This window comes from Aspergillus tubingensis, assembly GCF_013340325.1.
Source record: "Aspergillus tubingensis WU-2223L DNA, scaffold_4, whole genome shotgun sequence".
NCBI lineage: Eukaryota > Fungi > Ascomycota > Eurotiomycetes > Eurotiales > Aspergillaceae > Aspergillus > Aspergillus tubingensis.
Window position 1 is genome coordinate 174,126 of NW_023336278.1, and position 21,167 is coordinate 195,292.

The following is a 21,167-nucleotide window of genomic DNA, read 5'->3' on the forward strand; positions in this document are numbered from 1 at the left end:
TGTGACTCTGCTTTCCATTAGCGCAGCTTGACTTGCGAGTGAAGTTCCCGAGGCCTCCTCGATGCGCCGCCGATATGTCCAGCCCGATCAACTTTGACTTCACTTAGCCAAATCATCAAACATCGCATATATAGCACGAAGAGTTCATGGTTCAGCCCTCCTCATTATCGTTCGCATAAGGTTTCTGATTCTATGATCCAGCCGCTTCCATTGATTCTGGTCATGTCCGCTCAACAACGGTATATACCCTACCAAAGCAGCATCGAAATGGTGTCAGTACCATATGTTCTTGATCCCTTTGCTTGAACAAGAGACATATAATTCCATCAAAGCTCACTTACGGCACACGACGCTTCGTTTCAGGAATCTACTGTCTCGTCGCAGATCGCATTTTGCTCCTGCGATTCCGGGTCCCATGCCATGGTCCCAATGGCTACGAGTGCGAGGCCTTTTGTGTACAAATTAGTAAAACGAACATCCGAAAATTCCACAAACCCAAGGCTTCGCTACTAGCTGGAAAGCCGTGCTGCGCGTACCTGTCTCTTCCAGCTTCTATATAACGGAGAAATTGTCGTCCCGATGGTTGGTCTCATGAGAAGCTATTGATAAAGCGCTTAGTGGTCAATCACTTCGGAACAGTTACACAACGCTATCTGGAGATAGCCTCAGGCGTTGCCGTATCCGCAGCCACGGAGATGTTCGAAGCCACCCGCCTCCAGTCCGTCGAAAGAAAGATAAATAGTCCATCACAGAACTTCTATGCCCGTGTCTCAGCAGGAACCGTGAGCACAGGAGAACCGGATGACTCGTGGTCAGTCTTCGTGACTGCTCCCGAGCCTACGATGTCACATCAACTATGTTCAAATCACTCTTACAAAATACATTTATATTAAGTGGCTGGAACCCAAAACCCCTCCAACAGACTTCGCAAACAGGGGACTCATCCTGCGATCGAAAGAGTCAAAGCTACAAAGATCCTGCATCGCACAGCACATGCAAGGAATCGAAAACCAAATGCTGCGCATGCGAAGGGGTTCCAGATCCACTTATTTGTCATGACAAGCCCAGAAACAACCCCCTCCATCACCTTTCGGGCATGTCGCTACCTTAGCCTTTGCATGGCATCTTCGCTAGACAAAATGAATACGAAGGACTTCAGTGGAACGTGCATCCGGCTTCGACCCCTCTTCTTTGGTATGCTCTACCCTGGTTATATATCAGTCGAACATAGTGGACATCGCCTGTTATGAAGCGTACAACCCTTACAGATAAATGCTCACCGGCTAAGATGCAATATATTTGGAATACCCCGAGGCTTCAAAACTCTCTGTACTTCGACCTTGCTTATTATCTGGATGATCATAACCTTGGGAGTGCTGTATCAGACCGGTCTGGTGTCGAGAACAAGGTAGGTGCTCCTATGAAATGAATAGCTTCTGCTGTCATGTTCCGACTAACCATATGTTTGGAGACGTTACCTAGCGAGCCAATGATTGTTCCGGGCTCTTCAAGCAGCGGGAAAACAATCAGGTTCAGCAGTCTCTATTCAACTCCAACTAGATCTTCCTGTCTACCGGCAGTGGTGAGACCGAACCGAAATCTCACTCCAACCAAACGCCTCATCCGGACGTGCCATTGACGGCGAGATCACCAGTGAAATGGAGCATACTGGACATTGAGTTACTCATTTCATGTCACCATACCCGCCCATATAACAAAATATATGATGGTAGAGATTCGCTGTCGTCCGAAGGTTCAGATTTATCCTCCCGACGCGATGATCGTTATGAAACTCATAGAGGATAGCTATTCATGAGGGCACTAAACAGTCGGGACCTAAGCTCTTTTCTCATATCACCGTCGCCGGTCAACTTATCGACGAGGTTGCCGACTTGTGGGATGAATTAAGCACACTCTGGAAATTCGCCTCGGACAAGGTCCATCTCTGATGTGTTTACACTAAGGTATTTCTGCATCGACACTGGCACCAAAGCTAGTGCATTTCTTTATGACGATGATCTCATTTCAAAGATTTTTTTCTCGCTAGGCGGAGGACCTATTCAGCATGATCACTGGAATTAGGCTACTCTTCTTGTCAGCCCTCATGCAAAGTTCGCCATTGGCAACAGACAGAGTGGGCCCAAAACAAGCGACCATAATCGCGCTCGCCTCCCGTATGCCTTCCACCGGTGTATGCAGCGGTTGGGTTGAACACAGCCTTGAATAAGGACGGATGATCGGGATGGTTGATAGCAAAAGATGATACCATCTTTGTCAGGCTATCCCATTGTGCTCTCACGCCTCTCCAACCTTCCGGTCCGGCACACCCATACAACCCTGACATCTGAATGACTCTGATGAGGAGCTGAAAGCTATCTCATGGGCACTCAGCGCGGATTCGGTTCGGTTTCGCGCAGTCGCCTCCCCATATGGGGAACTAGAGATCTCCCATTGTCATCCCAGCGCTGTCTCCGCCTATGACTGGGGGGAAAGGCTTTATTCCCAGAGACAATACAGCCTTGTCCGGGGAAAAGAAGATAGTCAATGTGGAAGGCTGTATCTATGGCAATGCTAGAGTTCACCTATCAGTCAGCCCCTTTAAACCTCCATCAGTGATTTACAAGACGGTATGTCCCGTCAGATCATTGATTTCATGAGACGATATAATCAAAGGCTTGTCAGTCAAGACGTCTGTCTCTGCACTAGTGGAAACCTAGTTCGAGGTACAACGACATGGGTCGTAATACGAGCTCCGGAACCGAGCATCGGGACGACGTCTACAGCGCTGAAGTGGTCCGCTGACTTTTCACATTTACATACCGAACCGATCCATTAGCTATGAAAGACGGTTCGACAAGGATGCCATGTGCCTGGTAGTAGTGCTCGGTCACATGCAGAGCACATCATCTTTACATATCATGATGAACGTGATTATGAGCAGAGCGTCACATACCGCTGGATAGCTGCTATATACCACGAACAAGGCCACCTGCGCCTCTTGTGGACTGAGGTTGAACGTGATGTGCGCGGCGCGAGTCTGCGTGCATATGATCACAACATAACTTGGGAAATGAGCCCGAGATTCCAGTCATTGCCTGGTTTCCCTCTGATTTATCAATTTTGCATAGGTTTTGTTGTAAGCAGCGACAGAAACTGGCTGAACAAGTTCCAAGTGAGGACCAGACCGGTCATGAAGAAAGGTATATTCTACTCGGAAGCCGCAAGTCAATGACTAACAAACAATTGCCAGTACGTCAATAAGACGGTTGAGGAATCTGGTTGCAAATGCGTTGACTGCCAACACGGATATCCATCTTCTGTCTTCCATATACTGTTGGGTCCGTGGAGTACAAGCCACCCCACAAGGCAACCAGGATCCAAGGTCACCATCTTTGATATATCAGGCTGCTCTCCCTTCTCAAGTGGCACAAAATTGGGGAGCCTCCACGCATGCTCAAGCACCATGCGGGATAATCGATCCGTGGCAATTCGCACAGACGCAACAGTCATCGAACACCAGCTTCCTGACAGCTCGGCTTTCATACGTCTTTTCCGTCTCCAGACCAAGAATTAGAATAGAATTCTTGCGTCAGTTGCCATGGGTCGCGCATAACAATTGGGGACGGAGCTTAAGATGATATTATCAACATAAGCAAAGCATTATCAAATTGCTAGATCAATCGCTTTCGTACCCACCACCTCCCCTGTTACGAGATCTCATAGCACTCTTCTTTCCCCCAACTCCGCTACCTCGCTCCTGTACGGCCGGCCAACGCCAAATCCCAGACTTGTAATGGGCATCTATCGTGACGGAGCGAGATAGTTCTGACCAGGTCGTCTAGAAACGTTCATGAGAGTACGTCCAGGATCAAACTGGGATATTCAACAAGTCCGCCTCCTCCAACGAGACTTCGGTGGTGACCATGGCCATTCCCTATCGCTTGGGCAGAAGAGCAAAACACATCGTATTGTTCCAATCCACAGACACTTCCGCACGCAAACTCTCTCGGAGATGGAAGAATGTCCTGGTTGCTTGTCCTACAAGTCACCATAGTGGAACATCATCTCGGACTCCGCCATCCTAGTCTATGCTTTGCAAGCAAAGCCGGGTCTCCTTAGCAAGGTTGATACCAAATCGCAAGCTGATATTGCGTACTATCATTGGATATAGGGAGTCAGGCCGCCATTGCTAGAGCCGTGTTTCATGGTTCTGGCTCTTTGTCAAAATCAAAACTCTCAATATGCTGCCCTGTTGGTAGATTGAACGGAAATGGATGATGACATGACACCCATTGCGCTTAAACGCGCGCATGGAGGAACTCACAAGGTGGATACAACCACTGCGGCACGTACAATTGGTATCTGGTCTGCGGTCTCGGCACGATGTGGTCAAGAAAGAGCACGAGGGTTTGGAAGGCCTTCCTCCGATGACTCTATGTCGGCTAAGTCGAGTTCCTCATGCGCCATTGTCCGGCTTGTTTATATGTTCTCGCCCTACCACACATCTGGAGGGTCTGGGTCTTATCCAGTGTGTGTATCCGTCTCTGAGCCCTCAGCTTGCAGATTGAGAAACCCTCACCGCTGGTGTGTTACTGGATCTCCCCGAGGACACCCTCTTTGCTTTGACATCTGTCGTTCCCTTCACGACCACATCGCTTGCACCACTGCAGCTTCCAGTCGGTTGGACTCACAGACAGATTTATAGCTTGCACAATACACCGCTCTGCACATAGTACAGTCTCGAACCGAGTCTGAAGCCACGGCCCGACACAATCCCCTTGGCAAGTCACATATGAGTGTTCTCTCCTATCTCGCATGCGTCTCTCTACCAGATGAACCTCCTCTGCATGAGTATGATGGGATGTTCGAAATCAAGGTACTCAGTTCCTTACAAAGAGACCGTTGGAAAAGGAACAACATTAAGTGAGATGAAAGAGATCCCGATGAATGGTTGTTGGGAGTGGTGGCTACTGAGGATATGCGAAATGTCTGGGGCGTATCAACGCGCCAGGTTGACCAATTCTCCTACTACCTACTCATACAAGAGACACTACTAAGTCCTGTGGGTGTGTATAGTCTAGTGAGATTAGCTAGTGTCACTTGGGACGGATGACTCCCACTGGATCTCTCTGGCACCGCCTGTGGTTGGGACTCATTGAAATGGTGCAGAGATGAACGAAGTGCTGGCCCGGGTATTGTTGTTCGTCTCTATTTATTTATTATCCATCGACTAATACGAATGCGCTAACATCCTTGTTTCCATTTTTCTGACCAAGAGCTCCCTTCTTGTATGATCTTTTTTTACTATCTCTACGATGGATACCCTGCATGTCATTCTGCTGGATAACTAGCAGACTACTACGTCTTTAACAGTCTGTTGCTCGGATGGATCACCTCGTGGCGTCCATTCTTCTTTCCGTTATACCCTGCACAACGTCTTCCTAATTGCCCTCTCTGTTGTACTTCATTTCCCACTTATCGCGCTGCTTCAGGATCCAAGTAAGGCAGATAGATATATATGAAGCCTACACCGTCCTGAGCAATGGTCCTGAGTCCCTCCACAAAACCACGTGCTTGGGTCCACTACGAGCCAGCGAAACGCATCTCCCCTACACTTAATTGTTTCAATTCAGTTTGATGATTTGGATTCCATTCAATGCATCTAGCTAGCTACACTAAATCATTACTATTGTTTTCAAAATGATAAAAGAGAGATGAAGATAGACTCAACGCAGTCAAGTCCATCCAAAAGATCTTTTTTCTTCCTTTTCTTTCCGTCCAAATATCAAACTGCCATCTCACATGCATGTATGCATATAGAAACGAACATACATGAAAGCGACAGCGACAACAATGACACACTACTCCTCATTCTCTAAAGGGAAGGAAAATGGCTTAACCCAACAGTCCTCCAGTAAGAGATCCAGACCCACCACCGCTCAACAAGTCACCCACGAGAGGGATCTTCGAGAGCGGGTTGTCATTCACGACGTGGGAGGACGCGGTCGAGGGGGCAGAGCTAGAGGTTGAGGGGGTCTCCTCGGTAGAGGTAGGGGTAGTGGCAGAGGGCTCAGTGTTTGCCACCTTCTCCTCGGTCTTAGGGGCAGTCTGAGACTCGGTTGAGTGCGTGGTGCCAGTAGGAGAGGGCTTGTTGTCGGTGGTGCCGCTGGGGGCGGGCTTCTTCTTGTCGTCGTCGTCCTTGCCGGTTATTTGGTCGAGCATCTCGCTGGCGGACTTTTAAGATTTTTAGGTCAGTATCTGCATAAGGTGTATGAGGTAGTTGAGTAGAGAGGGAATGAATTACCTCGAGGGATTGTTCTGCGACCTGTTCGGCGAGAGTGCCGTCCAGTTCGTTACCGCTGGAGTTCTCGCGCTTGACGGGCATGGCCGAGACCATGAGGGCCAGGAAGAGGCAAAGGACGAAGATGGAAAGGCTGAGACGGGCCATTGTGATTATGATGTGTGGGTATGTGGAAAGGAGAAGAGATCGAGAATTGAAGTGAGATCAATAAATAAAGAGTGTGGATAGGCGTGATAGATGACTGTAGATCGATCTATAGCCAAGTGTAATTGATCAAGATTTCAAATAGAAGTAGAGTAGTAGAAGAGGAAGGATAAGTATGAGACAAAACGACCAGACCACTGCAGAAATGAATCCGAATGCTCGCCTGGTGTGCTACGGAGCTGACCTCGTGGGCATTTTTATATTTGTCCTTGGCTCCCAGGTACAACAGTGGGTTGTCTGACATTCCCCTGGTTGGGAGGAGAACGAAGGGACCGCGCCCACTCGCGACGGACTCAAAACATAGATGATCCGCGTGGCTCATATTTCGGGAATCCAAGGGCTTGGTCGATGGTGATGTTTGTTTGGCTGGCTATCCCGTGGTGTACCTTGATGGACGCAAGGGGTGCTTAGGGCGGCGCATCCTCATGTAGGAGGGTGGAGGGAGAAAGCTTGATGGGTACGTGGATCGGCAAACCGGCACCAAAAAGGGCACATTCCGGGGGGCAGAGTCTTACACACTTGTCTGATATCCTTGGTTTATTGCGCGGCATGGTTTACTCCTCCTAACCGTCCTGCAGGAGAGCCGCGTGTGCATCCAGGATGCATGCTTGACAGCAGCTGCGAGACTAACGCGTCTGTTTCACGATGACAGGATGATTATCTGCTGGTTGGCGAGAGTTAATTCAGCCTGGGATGGATCGCATTCGATGAAGGGCGTTCTCCTTGTGGCAAGAAATTCATCGTGGAATGATCAAGGTGAGGTTGTGCAACAGTCGCGTACTTGTTGTTGCCAGGAGGTTCGAAACAGTTTTTAAACCAAGGGCCAAACTACGAACATTAACCCAAAGTTATTTTGCATACTTCCTTACTGATCATATCTTCCGGATTTGTTAGCGGGCTGATGCAGAAGGTGGTCATTCAATTGTTAACAACAAATTGTGCAATTTGATAGAGCATTGTTTCACTACTTCAGAAAACACGAAAAAAGCTTATACTATTAGCGATTGGTATGGTGCAGTGGCAATGTCGAGTGGGATATACTCACCAAAGGAATTCAAGTATTTGTTCACTTCTGTACCTCCCTCAGTGTGGATGCTCTGTCCGTTTGAGCATCCTCCAGTATCCCACTAGAGGCGCAATAATTGACCGAACTGCCTTGGAGATGTTGTCGTTGTCAAGTGTACAATTCGGCCAATTCAAGCATTGTTCTGTCACTTGGCGATAGCTTTGCCCGCTTGTCGCCTCCACAAATGGTAGAAGGCGGAGCGCCGTGTTGCGATTAGCCACAACCTGCACTTCATCATGATCTTCCCCTGTCTTTAACGCCTCCAGGGTCTGACACTGAGACAGCTCCACCAGTATGAACCCCAAATGGATAAAAGGTGTGCCCGCCTGTACCTGACTGGGCTCGTTATTCAGGTCCCACTCAATATAGGGTATGGGTACGGGTACGGGTTTGGGTACGGGTTCAGGTTTTGAGACGCGTGGATCTTTGAAGACCATGATGTCTCGAGCTCGCCACTCTCTTTTGAGCCAGCTCCCGTGAAACTGAAGAACTGCACATGCAAGATCTACCGCGATTTTCAAACGATCTTGAACCGTAAAGGTTTCTTGGGCAGCAATATCAGAAGGCGAGGAGGACAGTATTGCAAATAGCTCTTCAAGAGATTTTGAGTATATGTTCCGTACGCTCTCTGCATTGCTTCGCAGATGGTAAATATTATGCCTGTGCATTGTGTCTGCCACGTACCCAAGAAGCATCTCATTGCTCTCGTTGATACCGACGGCTGACAGTGAGACGCACATATTGGTGATCTGAACTGCGGCCGGCAGGTCTTGGGCTCCAATGACGGTTCCTTGTTCGGTACCTGAAACGCCTTGGGGGAAGCTGATGTTGGGTATGTTTCCATCAATTGATAGCCCTTGCTGGCTTAATGTAGTATGGCTATCACGACACAGTTCCTGCGGGAACCTATGATTATCTGGTTTCGCCTCGACTTCGTGCCAGCGATTAGGGTTCTCCAAAGTCAGGACCTCCATCTTCAATTTCATCATTGGAGATTTAGGGTCCGGTGGGTTTGACGGGTCACATGTCCATGGGGAGTTCGAGAAGTCAAACATAAAGTAAAGTCTGTGCTGAGGCTTGCAAAGGCATGGCCAATAACCTCCATTAATGATCGCATTGTGCAGGCTGCTTGCTAATTGACGCCCTATTTGGTGTCGCTCTAGCGTTTCTTGGGATACGGCCCTTCTTGCGTTTATCTTCCGAATCTGATTGCGTTGCGCGACCAAGGTCTGTAGATGGCTGTTGTTATACTTGATCTGATTGATCAGGCCTTCGTAAACGCTTCGTAGAGAGAGATGGCGGATTTTCTTGAGCTGTTCTTTGAGGAAGTTGGTCTTGGTTGCCTAGCAGGCACGTGAACATGGTCAGCGGCTTGGAAATATTAGGAAGATGCTTGTTTCACTCACAACTATTCTGCCGGTTCTGTCATCACTCAGGTCCAACTTCTCGGATAGCGTATTTAGCAGGTCTGACAGCACATTTAATGTTTTCGCGAATTGGTCATAGTTAATATCTCCAAGCTTCTGCCTCAGCCGGTGCTGTACGTCCTGGCTTTGCCAGAATGCGAAACGGGGATCGCTGGTCCGATTGCCAAATCCATAGTAAGTGATTCCGTCCACAGCGATCTCCAGTGTATTGAGCAATATTACCCTTTCGGTTTCTAAGGCAGTGCGATAGCCTTCCATCAATCTCCAGTAAAATTCCCATCTTAGGTGTTTTAACCTCTGGAATCCTTGGACATAGTTGTCGATCTCGTGTACCAGCAGTGGCAGAATGGCCAGAACGACACCGGCTGTTTCGATGCCAGTAGCCATTTTGGAGTGTCAGACTTATGAACAGCAATGAGGAAGAGACAGTCTGTATAGCAGGCGAGGCTAGGACTGAACGAGTGTAACAAATGACCCTCATACCCCGCTCTCTGTAATACATGAACTGCTGACGCCAGGCTGGCGCTTGCAACAGTCTTCACTGTGATCTCCTTCAACTCAGGACAGGCAATTTGTCGCCATAGCATCAAAAATGGCTGAGGCTATCTCATCTACTGTATTCGCTATCATCCTACAGTTGGGGCACTGGATCTCAGTCGTACAGCTTGGGCTGTTCAATGATCAGGTCCCCGTGTCTCTCTGGAAGGATGAAATTGGGCGGTTGCGAGTGTGGGCTGCTGATGTTGGAGCCGATGAACGCGGTTCATTGTCGTTAGACTACAGCCTGCGCGACTCATCTCACCTCAAGGACCAGATCTCCAGCCTTCTTCAACAGCTTCAAAGGAGCTGTGAAAAATTGCTGGAGATAGCAAAGCCTGGTTCAGCTGATGGGAAGCTTCCGGATCCTGATATGAACGAAAAGCTCCAGACAAAGCTCCAGACAGAGTCCCAGACGGAGTCCCAGACGGAGTCCCAGACGGAGTCCCAGACGGAGTCCCAGACAGAACTCCAGTCCATTTATCACTCTGTGCATAATACAGTGGACTGTCTCTTCCGTATTGCGCCGGCAATTCGTCAACCTGCCAGAAACCATTTTGTTTTAGGGATCACGAAGCCTGGGCTGCCATTTAAACCTTCCGATAAAGACCTTGTTTGGGATATTTACCCTTCGGTAGATCATCGGATCGTCGATCGCCTTGTAATAGCGATATCAATGCGCCGGGCAATGCTGCGGTATAGGAGAAAATGCCATTCGAACTTCGCTATAGGACTGGAAGAAGTCGAGGAAGGCGAGCCTGACACACCAAAATTGGTCAAAGGGGACACGTTACAGCTTGGGGAGCTAGTGGAATTGAGGAACTCAAATCGCTCGCGTGCAGCGCTTCTTGAACAAAAAGGTGAAGAAGCAATGGTTTTTTTCCCCTATCAGATAGTGGAGGAAAGGTATGAATGCCCTTATTGCTTCTTCATGGTCTGGGTTGATTGCAGTGAACATTCTTGGGCCCAGCATGTCCTCAACGACATCATGCCATATGTCTGTGTCTTCCCAGACTGCTCATCGCCTCTTCGTCTGTATGAATCACGGCAAGAATGGTTCTCACACTGCCAACTTCATCTAAAGGAGTTGGGCATTATTGGGGTGCCAGAGTGTCAACGAAAGTGTCCTTTATGCACGCGGAGCATGACATCTGACGCAAAATGGGAGCGTCATGTTGCCAAACATCTAGAGAAAATGGCACTACGTGCATTGCATCCGCATTGGCTGGTGGACGATTCAAAAGAGACTCATGTAGCCTACGGAGACAAGTCTGCTTGTCGCGCCTATGGGAACGTACCAGGACGGTTCCAGGGGCAATCATGGAGAGATGCTCATGGTGAAAAGCGAAACGAAGCCCCAGAATCCAGCACATCAAGAAAAGCGTCTGCTGGCCAAGACGCAGCAACAGAAACCCAGTTTGGGTATACTTGTTGGTGGGTATGTTGTCGATGTGGAGAATCACGGAATGCAGATGCAAAAGCCAGCGAGTGCCTTTCTTGTAAACATTCTCGCTGCACAAGCTGTCGGTCAGTTGGAGGATGATGACGATGATGTTTCCCATGTATGCATGCATCCATGCAATCATATTCTCTTATGTTCTTAAGTTACAACAGAATGTGAACTGAACTACTTGAAACAAAAAGGAGATTGTAAGGCGTAATTTCTGCTCTTGATATCTTTTCAATTAACCTAAATTGTCACTACGCATAACCAATCCAAATCGAAAGGATAGTATGTACCTCCCTACTTTGACACGTACCACCCCATACAAGAAACAGGCGGTCGCAACACGAGGGAGAGATTTAAGGACGTATTTTTTGTCCAAAGAATCCGATCACTCTTGGCACGATTTTGACCTCGACGAATCATGGGGATACGACGGACAAGGCTTCGAATGTGCCGACTCCTTCCTTCCTTCCATCCTTCCTTCCATTCCTCACTCGTCATCTCCCATGTTATAATGATATAAAACCTATAATTAGTTCAACAATTCAACAGTTTTGAGCAACAATGAAAAAACATCACTAGCTAGGGAAGCTCATTTTCTTCCTTCGCCAATCACATTCAATCAACGATAGTAACCATCCCTAAAAGGATGAATGATAATGGTGTATGCTCAAAGCGAACCCAAACGACCCCGTGAACAGTTGTCAGGCAATGGGATTAGAACGAGCATAAAATATCACTCTCGGTCTCGAAGCTAAAATTTGCTAGTGGAATGGAGAGTTTATCCATCAACAAGGGTATGTTGGAGACCTTGAAGAGGGAAAAAAAAAAAGAAGAAAAAGGGAGAAAAAGGAGATTTCGCGAAAATTTATTTTATCTCGGGCGGTGGAGTGAGGTGCTTAGTAAGCTGCGCTGTAGGCCCCACTGCTTATCCCCAGCCATCGGGTTTATTACTATGTACTATTGCGGCGGGTAGTTGGGATGGAGGTCTGGGGGGGGTGGAAGAGGGTGTGTGACTTTGTGGGTGTTTTTGCTTAGCTGGGATGTCCTGGTTGTATTGGACTTGGATGGTGTTTTTGGGAGGTTGTACAATCGGGGTATACTTGGGATGCTACAGCAAGCTGTGGTACTGGGCACTGCATTATATGTTGTGTGCATGAATGGGATATACAATCTGCATTACTATCATCTCAGAGCTAGCTATATCTCTTAGAAACGTGCGAGAACCCTCTCCTGCGTATCGCCCAGTGCCCACGTATCGCTGTGGTTCTTGCTCTGCACGGACTTGGCCTGTTCCGCCGTGAAGCCCTTGGCCTCCACGGCCGGGTTATAGCCAAGCCCCGAAATCTTAGCAACAACGTCGGATGGCACCGGTGTAGCAACCTTGCCATCTGCGCGCTTGTACACCGTTACGACAACGGCACCGCCCAAGCCCAGGTTGTGCTGGAGTGCGGCATCAGTTCCATTGACCAGACGGTTGTTGGCCCAGCCGCGCAAATGCCAGACCAGCTCGGCACATTGCGCCAGACCGGTGGCGCCCAGCGGGTGGCCCTTGGAGATGAGACCGCCTGACGGGTTGATGACCATCTTGCCTCCGTAGGTGATGTCTCCCTTACGGACCATCTCGTGGGCCTTTCCGGGTTCGGAAAGCTCTAGGGCGTCGATGGTGATCATCTCGTTGGCGGAGAAGCAGTCGTGAAGCTCGCAGACCTTAATGTCCTTCACGTTGACGCCCGCTTCTGCGGTCGCGGCGCGGCATGCCCCGCGGGACATACCGAAGCCCATCAAGTCAATGGAGCTGCGGTTGTAGAGCGAGCTGTTGTCCGAAGCGAGCTGCTGGCCCGCGATGAGGATGGCCTGATCCTTAAGATGCGGGCGTGCATCGAGGAATGCTTGGGAAACAATGACAGCGGCGGCAGCTCCATCCGAGGTCGGGCAACACTGCAGCTTAGTGAGAGGTTCGTGGATCTTGGGCGCCTTGAGAATCTGCTCGAGCGTGTATTCATCCTGGAACTGAGAGTATGGGTTGCGCTTCGAGTGCTCGTGGTTGATGCGAGCAATCTCGGCAAAGTCCTCTGTCTTGGCGCCGTATCTAGTCCTGGTTAGTACTCGTACATGTGAACAAATGGCGTAAGCAACTTACTTCTCCATATATTCACGTCCAGCATTGCCAAACATTTGTGCAGCACCAGGAGCATTGGTGATTCCCCTAGTTTCTGCCATCATGGTACCGAACAGTCCAGTAGGATTGGCGCGGTCATTATAGACTGACTGCAGACTTCCAGGGCTCATCTTCTCGAAACCGACGACCAAGACACAATCAGCAGCTCCATGAGAGACCAAGGTGCGAGCCATGGCCAGGCCGGTGGATCCAGTGGAGCAGTTGTTGTTGACATTGTAAATGGGGATCTGGGTCAGACCGAACTGATAGAACACGCGCTGACCGCAAGTGCTGTCACCGTAGACGTAGCAGGCGACACCTTGCTCGACGTCGTCGTAGTTGATATGAGCATCCAGCATGGCCTTGACACCAGCTTCAAACCCAAGCTCATGGTAATCGACCTTGCCGCGTGGTTTGATGAACTTGGTCATTCCCACGCCAAGGACATAGGCGGGACCAGATGGCTTCTTTCCCATGGTGATGGTGTCTCGTAATTGTTCGTGATTCTTCGTTAGTTGATCGTGAGAGATGCTGCAAGCTTGCAGGAATTTTGTCAATGGACAGTTGGTCTGTGAGTATAGAAGTAAAATACGGGTGCAACGTTAAAATAAACCCCTGAAGCACATGGGGATAGCAGCGGAGATAAACTGAAGACCGTTGGATGCGGAGAGGTCCCCTGCGGGGAACCGTGCCGACCGAGGTCCCGAGGATAAGCTGACCCCAGTTGTTCATGCACAACCACTGCATTGTGCTCTTATGCAATCGAGTCAATAGTTTTGGTCGTTAATATCTTCAGGTAGTCCTGATGTTTATCTTAGTACTATCCAAGCTTTGGGTAAAAGATGTGGACATCGGCCGATGCACATCATCACTTCATGTTCATCCCATGTGAAGCCGGGCCGAGTCAAAGTCCCCAACAAGTCTGTCCCGAGGATGTCAAAGGCTAGGATGAGCTGAATGAATTATGCAGTTCCGAGTGCCAGTGAGCATTATTCTGTAAGCATTCCTCTCATTGACAGGGGAGGAAGTAGTGCTGTTGATGGGCAGTCCTCTATGGGTGGACTCCACCATTGCACAACATCAAAGTATATACTGACAACCCGACATGCACTGGGCATCCACACATCATCCCTGACAACTCGGTGCCCATGAACTATCTGCTGATGCACCACGAAAGGGATACTGTGTACTACAGTGTATGGACAGTACGGTAGCTACTGCCATATGTGGGGTATTGAGGGATGCTGAGATCGACCGAATCCTGATCCATGCATATCCATCCAGGCTTCCCGTGGATCAACAATGAGTTCTGACCAACAATGTACCCATGGTTAGTCCACTCAACGCTGGAACACATCAGCAGGACGAGGTTTATTTCCGCTAAGCCAATAGTGCTGGCACAATAAATCGCTCGAGAACAATCGAACTTGGCCGTATTACGACACCATTCTCAGGATGGGTGGCACTGGCACGAGAGACCATGGTTGTCCACCGTCGCCCTTAACTTGTCCAGAGATGACTGGGCACGTTATTCGCTCGTACCGCGGTATGCCACTGTCTTCTGGCCACATGTTGTTGGAGCTTGATCTCCTGCCTTAAAGTATTTACAGATTCGGGTCAAGAGCAACAGGAGATTCCACGCGCAGGAAGTAGGAAGGGATACGTCCATCATTGGGAAATGACTTATCCCGCCCGCTTTGCATGTGAAATCGCTTGCTATTTGTAACTGCGCAGTACTAGTAGTATACCAGTCAGGACCGTCAGAATACTCTGACCACTCGTAGCATTGATGTTACCAAGTACTTCTATTAGTGTCAACCAAGACATGCATGCACCGGTCTAGGTGGACCGACACTCAATGCTGTAGAGGAGAGCTGCGGACTGCCATGATTGGAGGCGAGCAGAGAGATGTACCTGGCTTCCACAGCCATATCCAGTTCCAGACGCATCCCGCCCTCCTTCGTCCATCTGCCCGTCCGCCGGGGAGGAGCCAATGACTGCGGACTATGCAGCAAGCGTGGCCATGAGGGAGAGTGTCAATCCGTGAGCATCCGCCTAGTGAGTGGCTCGTCAGGCAGAGCGGGTACCTCCAACCGCCGGACTGGCTTAGTCCGAACGCAAGCTCCCTTGCCACGCCTCCCTCTTTGGGTTTAGCTTCCCAGTTCGAGGTTCGAGGGTGGATTCTCGGCAACAAAAGAACCAATACGGAAAAAGTCACACATCCCAGAGCACTTGTCACTTGTCAGAGCTGAGGTTGCGCAAAATGGGTTTGGAATGTACATTGTACCATGTCTCGTAGAGGAGAACAGCTTGATCGGTTGCGAGTAATAGGCGCGCTTGCCCTCAGGCAGAGACATCCGTCAAGACCTCTCTGGTGGTCCAAGTCGTACTGAACGTATCAAAATACTCGGTTTGTCGCACTGGATGCTTTCACGACGACGTCACAGCCCGGCTGCCACTAAACCGCATCCAGAAGCACCGGCCACATGCCTCGTTGGTGTTTGCCTGATTCTTGGGGAAGATTCCCTGCCTTAGTCAGAAAAACCGCAGACAAGCTGGAAAGGTCACTAACTTAACTAGTCAACTTAACTTTCTCCCCAATAAGGACCTAAAACCAACTCGGTAGTCCATCGTGATGATCTCCGCCGCTCCCTCCTCCCTCTTTTCTTGCATTTCGACTCTGGATTTCTCGCCCGCACGGCCCATTGCCCCCGCCTCATTGACCCTTCTTCCACTCCCGACAGTCGAGTTCGTCTTCTGGAGGTAAGTTATCCAGCCCAGGTCCATGATGTTGCTCGGACGGAGGTAACTGGGATAAAGAATAATGTGGTCCCGCTATGATGGCGGGGTTGGTGCGGATGGAAAGAACCAAATGGCTAATGACCTGTGCGTCCTGTCCAGATAGCTCAGACGACGTCGTTTGTCTCGATATAGTTCCAGGGTGTGGAAGAGGGATTGTCTGCACATTCTTGCACTGGAACAAAGCTTTTGTTCATACCATCACGGCCAGGTTGAGTGCGTCCGAGCTTGACTATTGCTTGTGAAGCGGAGTGCTGCCACTGCCTCGGGTTCTCGAACTTGCACCATCATTTCATATAAACGCCAACGTTCACGTTCCCTTGTTGTGGACAGCTGTGCGATCACCAGGCTTGCTGAGGCCTGCTTCATGGACAATTGTGGGACGCTGAACGGTCTGCTCGCACGTTGAGAGACCGCTTTGCGTTCCATAGGGTTCCCCAGCCTGCATCTCACGATCTCCTTCACTGACCCTCACGGTCTCCGCCGGCGACGACGACTAAGCGATCAACACGGAGCACTTCATCTGCCACAGATGGGATACCTCCAGGAATGACTCTTGACAAACACTCTGAACATGCACCCTTCTCACCTCCCCCCCCTCAACCTTCTCCCTTAGCCCGGTCGACGCAAACCACTTTGACGATGGATGAAGCGACACGCAACAAGCTGCTTAAGAGCTACAAGACTCAGGTAGCCTCGGCGTCATCCACTGTCTTCGCTACGCTCGCAGTGGTGAGTGATACGCGCTACGCGTCAAAAGGTCGAGCAAGAGGAACTGACTAGCTGCTTGCAGACTCCCCTGGAAAACGTCAAAACCCGTATGCAGACGTAAGTAGGGTATTTGCTTGCTACTGCTTCAGATGTACTGACCTTGACAGGCACAACTTTCAAAATGTAGCCCAGTGTATTCGCTACTTGTGGCGTACTGAAGGCCCGCGTGGTTACGTGGCTGGTAGGTTGACCTGTCCAGCATTTTTACAGTGGATGTTAATGCAAATATTGAAATTCAGGCGCTCTGCCACCTCTTGCAAGCGTTACGGCGGTTAGGGTGATGAATTTTACCACCTATGCCTTTGCCAAAAATAAGGTCTCCGACTTTATCCAGAGAATGACCGGGGAGTCGCCTTTGGAAATTTACGACCAGGAAGGCAGCAGCCCCACTGTTTCTACTGTGGTCACCTTTACCGCTGCTGGTCTTTTTGCAGGACTCGTCAGTTCGCCGGTTGCTTGTAAGTCGCGGTTTGTACCCTACTCAGAAGTTTACTAACAAGAACAGGTCCCTTTGAGCTTGCGAAGAACGTAGTTCAGACCTCGGTCTTGATGTCCCACCGTTCCCAGGCCTCTAACAATGCGCCCAATGACCCTTCACTGCGTAACATGCCACGTCTTAGCACTACCGAAGCGTTCCGACAGATCTACAAGAGATATGGTTTCCGCGGACTGTACACCGGATTCCATCTTCATGCCCTGCGCGACACCGTCGGTACCGGCCTGTATTTTGGCGTGTACGAGACTGTCAAGCAGATTGCGGAAAGAGAAATGGGCAAGGGAACAGGAGCGCCCGCGATTGCCGGTGCAATCTGCAGCACCATGCCCTGGTTTTGTGTAAGTGTACCTTCTACAGACTTGGGGTGAAAAAGCTAACGAAATAGACCTACCCGCTTGACACCCGCAAGACTCGCGCCCAGAGTGTGCTGCTTGGCAAGTCCAAGGAAGTCGGAGAGGCGGCCTCGGCTATGGCGAAGTCTAGTATCTACAAGGGTTTGTCGATCATTTTGATCCGTACCGCCATCAACAACATGATTCTCCTGAGCATCTACGAATACATGAACAGAAGAATTGATAATCTCGATGATTAAGTCAGGAGCAGGATTGATCAGCTGAATGATTAAATTCCTCGACAGCAAAACCGAGCGGAATGCTGAATACATCTACTGAGGTATTGACTATCTGGAAGGTTAAATACATCTAGGAAGTATTGATGAGCTGGCTGATTGAATACATCCAAGAAGTGTTGACTATCTGGAAGGTTGAAACGTCTACAGAAGTATTGGTGGCTGGTTGATTGAATACATCACAGCATAGCAGATGAGCTGGCTCATTGAACAGGATATGGTTGGGCATTGGTGGATAGGAAGGATATTGCTCAACTGGAAGTAAATAGTACATACTAGCCGAAAATACAAATTGATGATGTACATTGCTACACTAGGTGTAAGTACATGGTGTATTGTGACACTGCCTTAAGTGGGATGTAACGTACTTCTGCCTCAGGCACCCACAACGTCATGCGTTGCCCGGGTGGGGTTGGGCTTTTCCGTCAACAAAACTTCCGGAGATCTGGCTGCATGTCTATGCTCTCTCGACTGACACGATGGCGTCGTACGTGCTGCTGCTACAGAATACATGATGAATACTGCTAACTCTCTCCAGTAATATCCTCCAGGTCCCGTTTCGGCGGTCGCACTCCGTCACGCTGTCGAATGCCATCACGCAATACATCTCCTCCAAATATGACCAACGCCCGGACATGTTCGCCGAGGATCTATTGATCATCGAGCGACTGCGAAATGAAGCGATCAATGTCCAGGAGCCTCATGTCAGCGGGGTCAGTCGACTGGTCACCTATGCGGCGCAGCTGAAATGGCTGGGTGGGAAGTTTCCGGTGGATGTGAGTAGATCGACGATGCAGAGAGATTAAGGTTGACATGTTCAGGTTGGGGTGGAATTTCCGTGGTATCCTGCATTTGGATTCAATACTTCTAGACCGAGTAGGTGATATCTATCAGGGATTGGGGTGGTGATGGTGGCTGACCGGTCTCAGTTTCGCAGAATAATATCCGCTTCGAGCTTGCGAACGTTATCTTCAACCTGGCTGCGCTGTACTCGCAGCTGGCATTTTCCGTGAACCGCACGACATCGGATGGTCTCAAGCAGGCGTGCAATTACTTCTGCCAGGCGGCTGGGGTTCTGACTCACTTGCGGTCGGACATCCTTCCCGATCTGCGGACGTCGCCTCCCGAGGATATGGATGATATGACACTGCAGAGCTTGGAGCAGCTGCTTTTGGCGCAGGCTCAAGAATGTTTCTGGCAGAAGGCTGTCAAGGACGGGCTGAAGGACGCTTCAATTGCTCGTTTGGCGGCCAAGGTCTCGGACTTTTATGCAGAGGCGGGAGATCATGCGGTCAAGTCGAATGCTATCAGTCCTGAGTGGATTCACCATATGACGGCTAAGCATCATCATTTTGCTGCTGCTGCGCAGTACCGGCAGTCTTTGGATTGCTTGGAGAAGCGCAAGTACGGTGAGGAGGTTGCTCGTCTGAGGGATAGCGAGGCATGCGTCAATGAAGCGTTGAAGGAATCGCGCTGGATTAACCGGACTGTGCTGGGAGATCTCCAGGGATTGAAGACCAGAGTGACCGAGGATTTGAAGCGTGCTGAGAAAGATAATGATATTATCTACCTCAATCCGGTGCCGCCCAAGTCGGAGCTCAAGCTGATTGACCGGGCATCCATGGTTGCCGCGAAGGCGCCGTCCCAGGTGACTGATGCTATCTCTATGTTGGGCGAGAACGGGCCTTTGGGGCAACCGCTGTTCTCTAAACTGGTGCCGTATGCTGTGCACATTGCTGCCAGCATCTACTCGGATCGTCGTGATCGGTTAATCAATGAGAACATTATTGGGGAGTTGGAAAATATGACGGATAAGCTCAGGGAGTAAGTTTTCCCTTTCTATTGCTATGCAAGGCTAACCAGTTAGTCTGTTGTCTTCTTTGAATCTTCCAGGCTCGCTGCAGGCTTTGGAGAAGCCGCTTGGTCTTCCCCCGACACTGGTATCGCATGCAGAAGAGATGCGCCAACAGGACGGACTGAACCGGCTGCGCAAGTCGCTTGAGGACACGGCAACGGTCAAGGCCAACGACAGGGCTGTTTACAACGAGGGCGTGGAGCTTCTGGCGGCTGAAAAAGCGGAAGATGATGCGTCGCGCCGGAAATTCGGCACCGATCGCTGGTCTCGAGCTTCGTCAGAGGAGGCTGCGCCAAAGTTGTACACGACGTCGCGCGAAATCGAGGGATACTTTACGTCGGCCCAGAGCAGTGATAACCTGGTTGAGCAGAAGCTGAAAGACTCCGCGGCAGTGTTCCGGGTATTGACTGGTACGAACCGTGATCTGGAGATGTACGTCCCTAGCAGCCGGTGGGCTGCTCTGCCGCCGGAGGTCGAGCGCGAGGTGAGCCGACTGCGGGGATGTATGAGCGAAGTGAGCCGTCTGGAGAGCCGGCGAAAGCGGCAAGCGCAGGCATTGAAGGACAAGGCGCGGGCGGACGACATCAGTAAGTGGCCTGCAATTGTAGTAGGACGAGCTAACAGAAGTAGGCCAAGCACTGATTAAGGAGACGGCACGGCTGGAGCGCGAGTTTCCTATGCAGGCGATCCAGGCCAGCCAATTCGAGGATCTCTTCGAGGAGCAGCTGCATCTGTATGACACAGACCTAGACATGGTCACACGGGAACAGCAAGACCAAGACGAGATCGCAGCACGGGTGCAGGAAGCCAACTGGGCGTTTACACGGGCACATACCGGCGATGCATCGACCAAGGAGCGTGAGCGGGCGTTGCAGGAGTTGGAGAACGGGTATCTGAAGTACAAGGAGATTTTGTCGAACATTGAAGTGGGACGGAAGTTCTACAACGATCTGGCGAAGATTGTGGGACGCTTCCGCGACGACAGCAAGGCGTTTGTGCATAAGCGACGGATGGAAGCCAGCCAGCTCGAGGGGTAAGTTTATACCGATTGACTTTGGAATCTAGCTAACTGGGATAGTGACATTTCGAGTGCTGCCGCCATGGCGTCGCTGAATATCTCGCGCCAGCCACAACTGCAGCCGCAACCGCAGCCTCAGCCGCAGCCATCTTATAACGCTCCGGCGCAGATTCAGCAGCCTTCATATAATGCTCCGGCACAGGTTCAGCAGCCATCCTATAATGCTCCTCCGGCGCAGGTTCAGCAACCATCGTACACTGCTCCTCAAGCAGCACCCAGACCCGAGCCCATGACAGCACCACAGCCTACGCGGGCGAATGCGCGGCCACCGATGACGCCGGGGATCTGGTCACCGGAGATGGGGATACGATTTGGGGGACAGTGGGATCCGAGCAAGGGAGTGAAATTTTCATAACCTCCTTTAAAGCTAGAGCATACAGTACAGCATTGAATACAT

The 21,167-nt window shown here is 50.3% G+C and overlaps 6 protein-coding genes across 6 annotated transcripts; 3 read left to right on the top strand and 3 right to left on the bottom strand.

The window, feature by feature from the left end:
* Nucleotides 1–5,895: 5,895 nt before the first annotated feature.
* AtWU_02606 (uncharacterized protein) lies at nucleotides 5,896–6,448 on the bottom strand (the record flags this gene model as incomplete). Its single annotated transcript, XM_035497719.1, has 2 exons — nucleotides 5,896–6,234; nucleotides 6,305–6,448. The coding sequence occupies 2 exons, from the start codon at nucleotides 6,446–6,448 to the stop codon at nucleotides 5,896–5,898; spliced, it is 483 nt and encodes a 160-aa protein (XP_035353612.1).
* Nucleotides 6,449–7,588: 1,140 nt separating this feature from the next.
* AtWU_02607 (NACHT domain family protein) lies at nucleotides 7,589–9,385 on the bottom strand (the record flags this gene model as incomplete). Its single annotated transcript, XM_035497720.1, has 2 exons — nucleotides 7,589–8,914; nucleotides 8,978–9,385. 2 exons carry the CDS (start codon nucleotides 9,383–9,385, stop codon nucleotides 7,589–7,591), a joined length of 1,734 nt encoding a protein of 577 aa, XP_035353613.1.
* A 205-nt stretch (nucleotides 9,386–9,590) lies between these two features.
* On the top strand, nucleotides 9,591–11,161 carry AtWU_02608 (mediator complex subunit Med5 family protein; the record flags this gene model as incomplete). The annotated part of the gene is made up of 3 exons (XM_035497721.1): nucleotides 9,591–10,441; nucleotides 10,848–11,097; nucleotides 11,150–11,161. The coding sequence occupies 3 exons, from the start codon at nucleotides 9,591–9,593 to the stop codon at nucleotides 11,159–11,161; spliced, it is 1,113 nt and encodes a 370-aa protein (XP_035353614.1).
* Nucleotides 11,162–12,191: 1,030 nt separating this feature from the next.
* On the bottom strand, nucleotides 12,192–13,619 carry AtWU_02609 (putative sterol carrier protein; the record flags this gene model as incomplete). Its single annotated transcript, XM_035497722.1, has 2 exons — nucleotides 12,192–13,074; nucleotides 13,126–13,619. The coding sequence occupies 2 exons, from the start codon at nucleotides 13,617–13,619 to the stop codon at nucleotides 12,192–12,194; spliced, it is 1,377 nt and encodes a 458-aa protein (XP_035353615.1).
* A 2,965-nt stretch (nucleotides 13,620–16,584) lies between these two features.
* AtWU_02610 (putative mitochondrial carrier protein) lies at nucleotides 16,585–17,801 on the top strand (the record flags this gene model as incomplete). The annotated part of the gene is made up of 6 exons (XM_035497723.1): nucleotides 16,585–16,674; nucleotides 16,736–16,770; nucleotides 16,821–16,894; nucleotides 16,953–17,171; nucleotides 17,219–17,547; nucleotides 17,595–17,801. 6 exons carry the CDS (start codon nucleotides 16,585–16,587, stop codon nucleotides 17,799–17,801), a joined length of 954 nt encoding a protein of 317 aa, XP_035353616.1.
* A 515-nt stretch (nucleotides 17,802–18,316) lies between these two features.
* Nucleotides 18,317–21,125, top strand: AtWU_02611 (putative pH signal transduction protein PalA; the record flags this gene model as incomplete). Its single annotated transcript, XM_035497724.1, has 7 exons — nucleotides 18,317–18,324; nucleotides 18,376–18,613; nucleotides 18,659–18,713; nucleotides 18,767–19,661; nucleotides 19,705–20,279; nucleotides 20,323–20,725; nucleotides 20,771–21,125. The coding sequence occupies 7 exons, from the start codon at nucleotides 18,317–18,319 to the stop codon at nucleotides 21,123–21,125; spliced, it is 2,529 nt and encodes an 842-aa protein (XP_035353617.1).
* Between the last annotated feature and the right edge of the window lie 42 nt (nucleotides 21,126–21,167).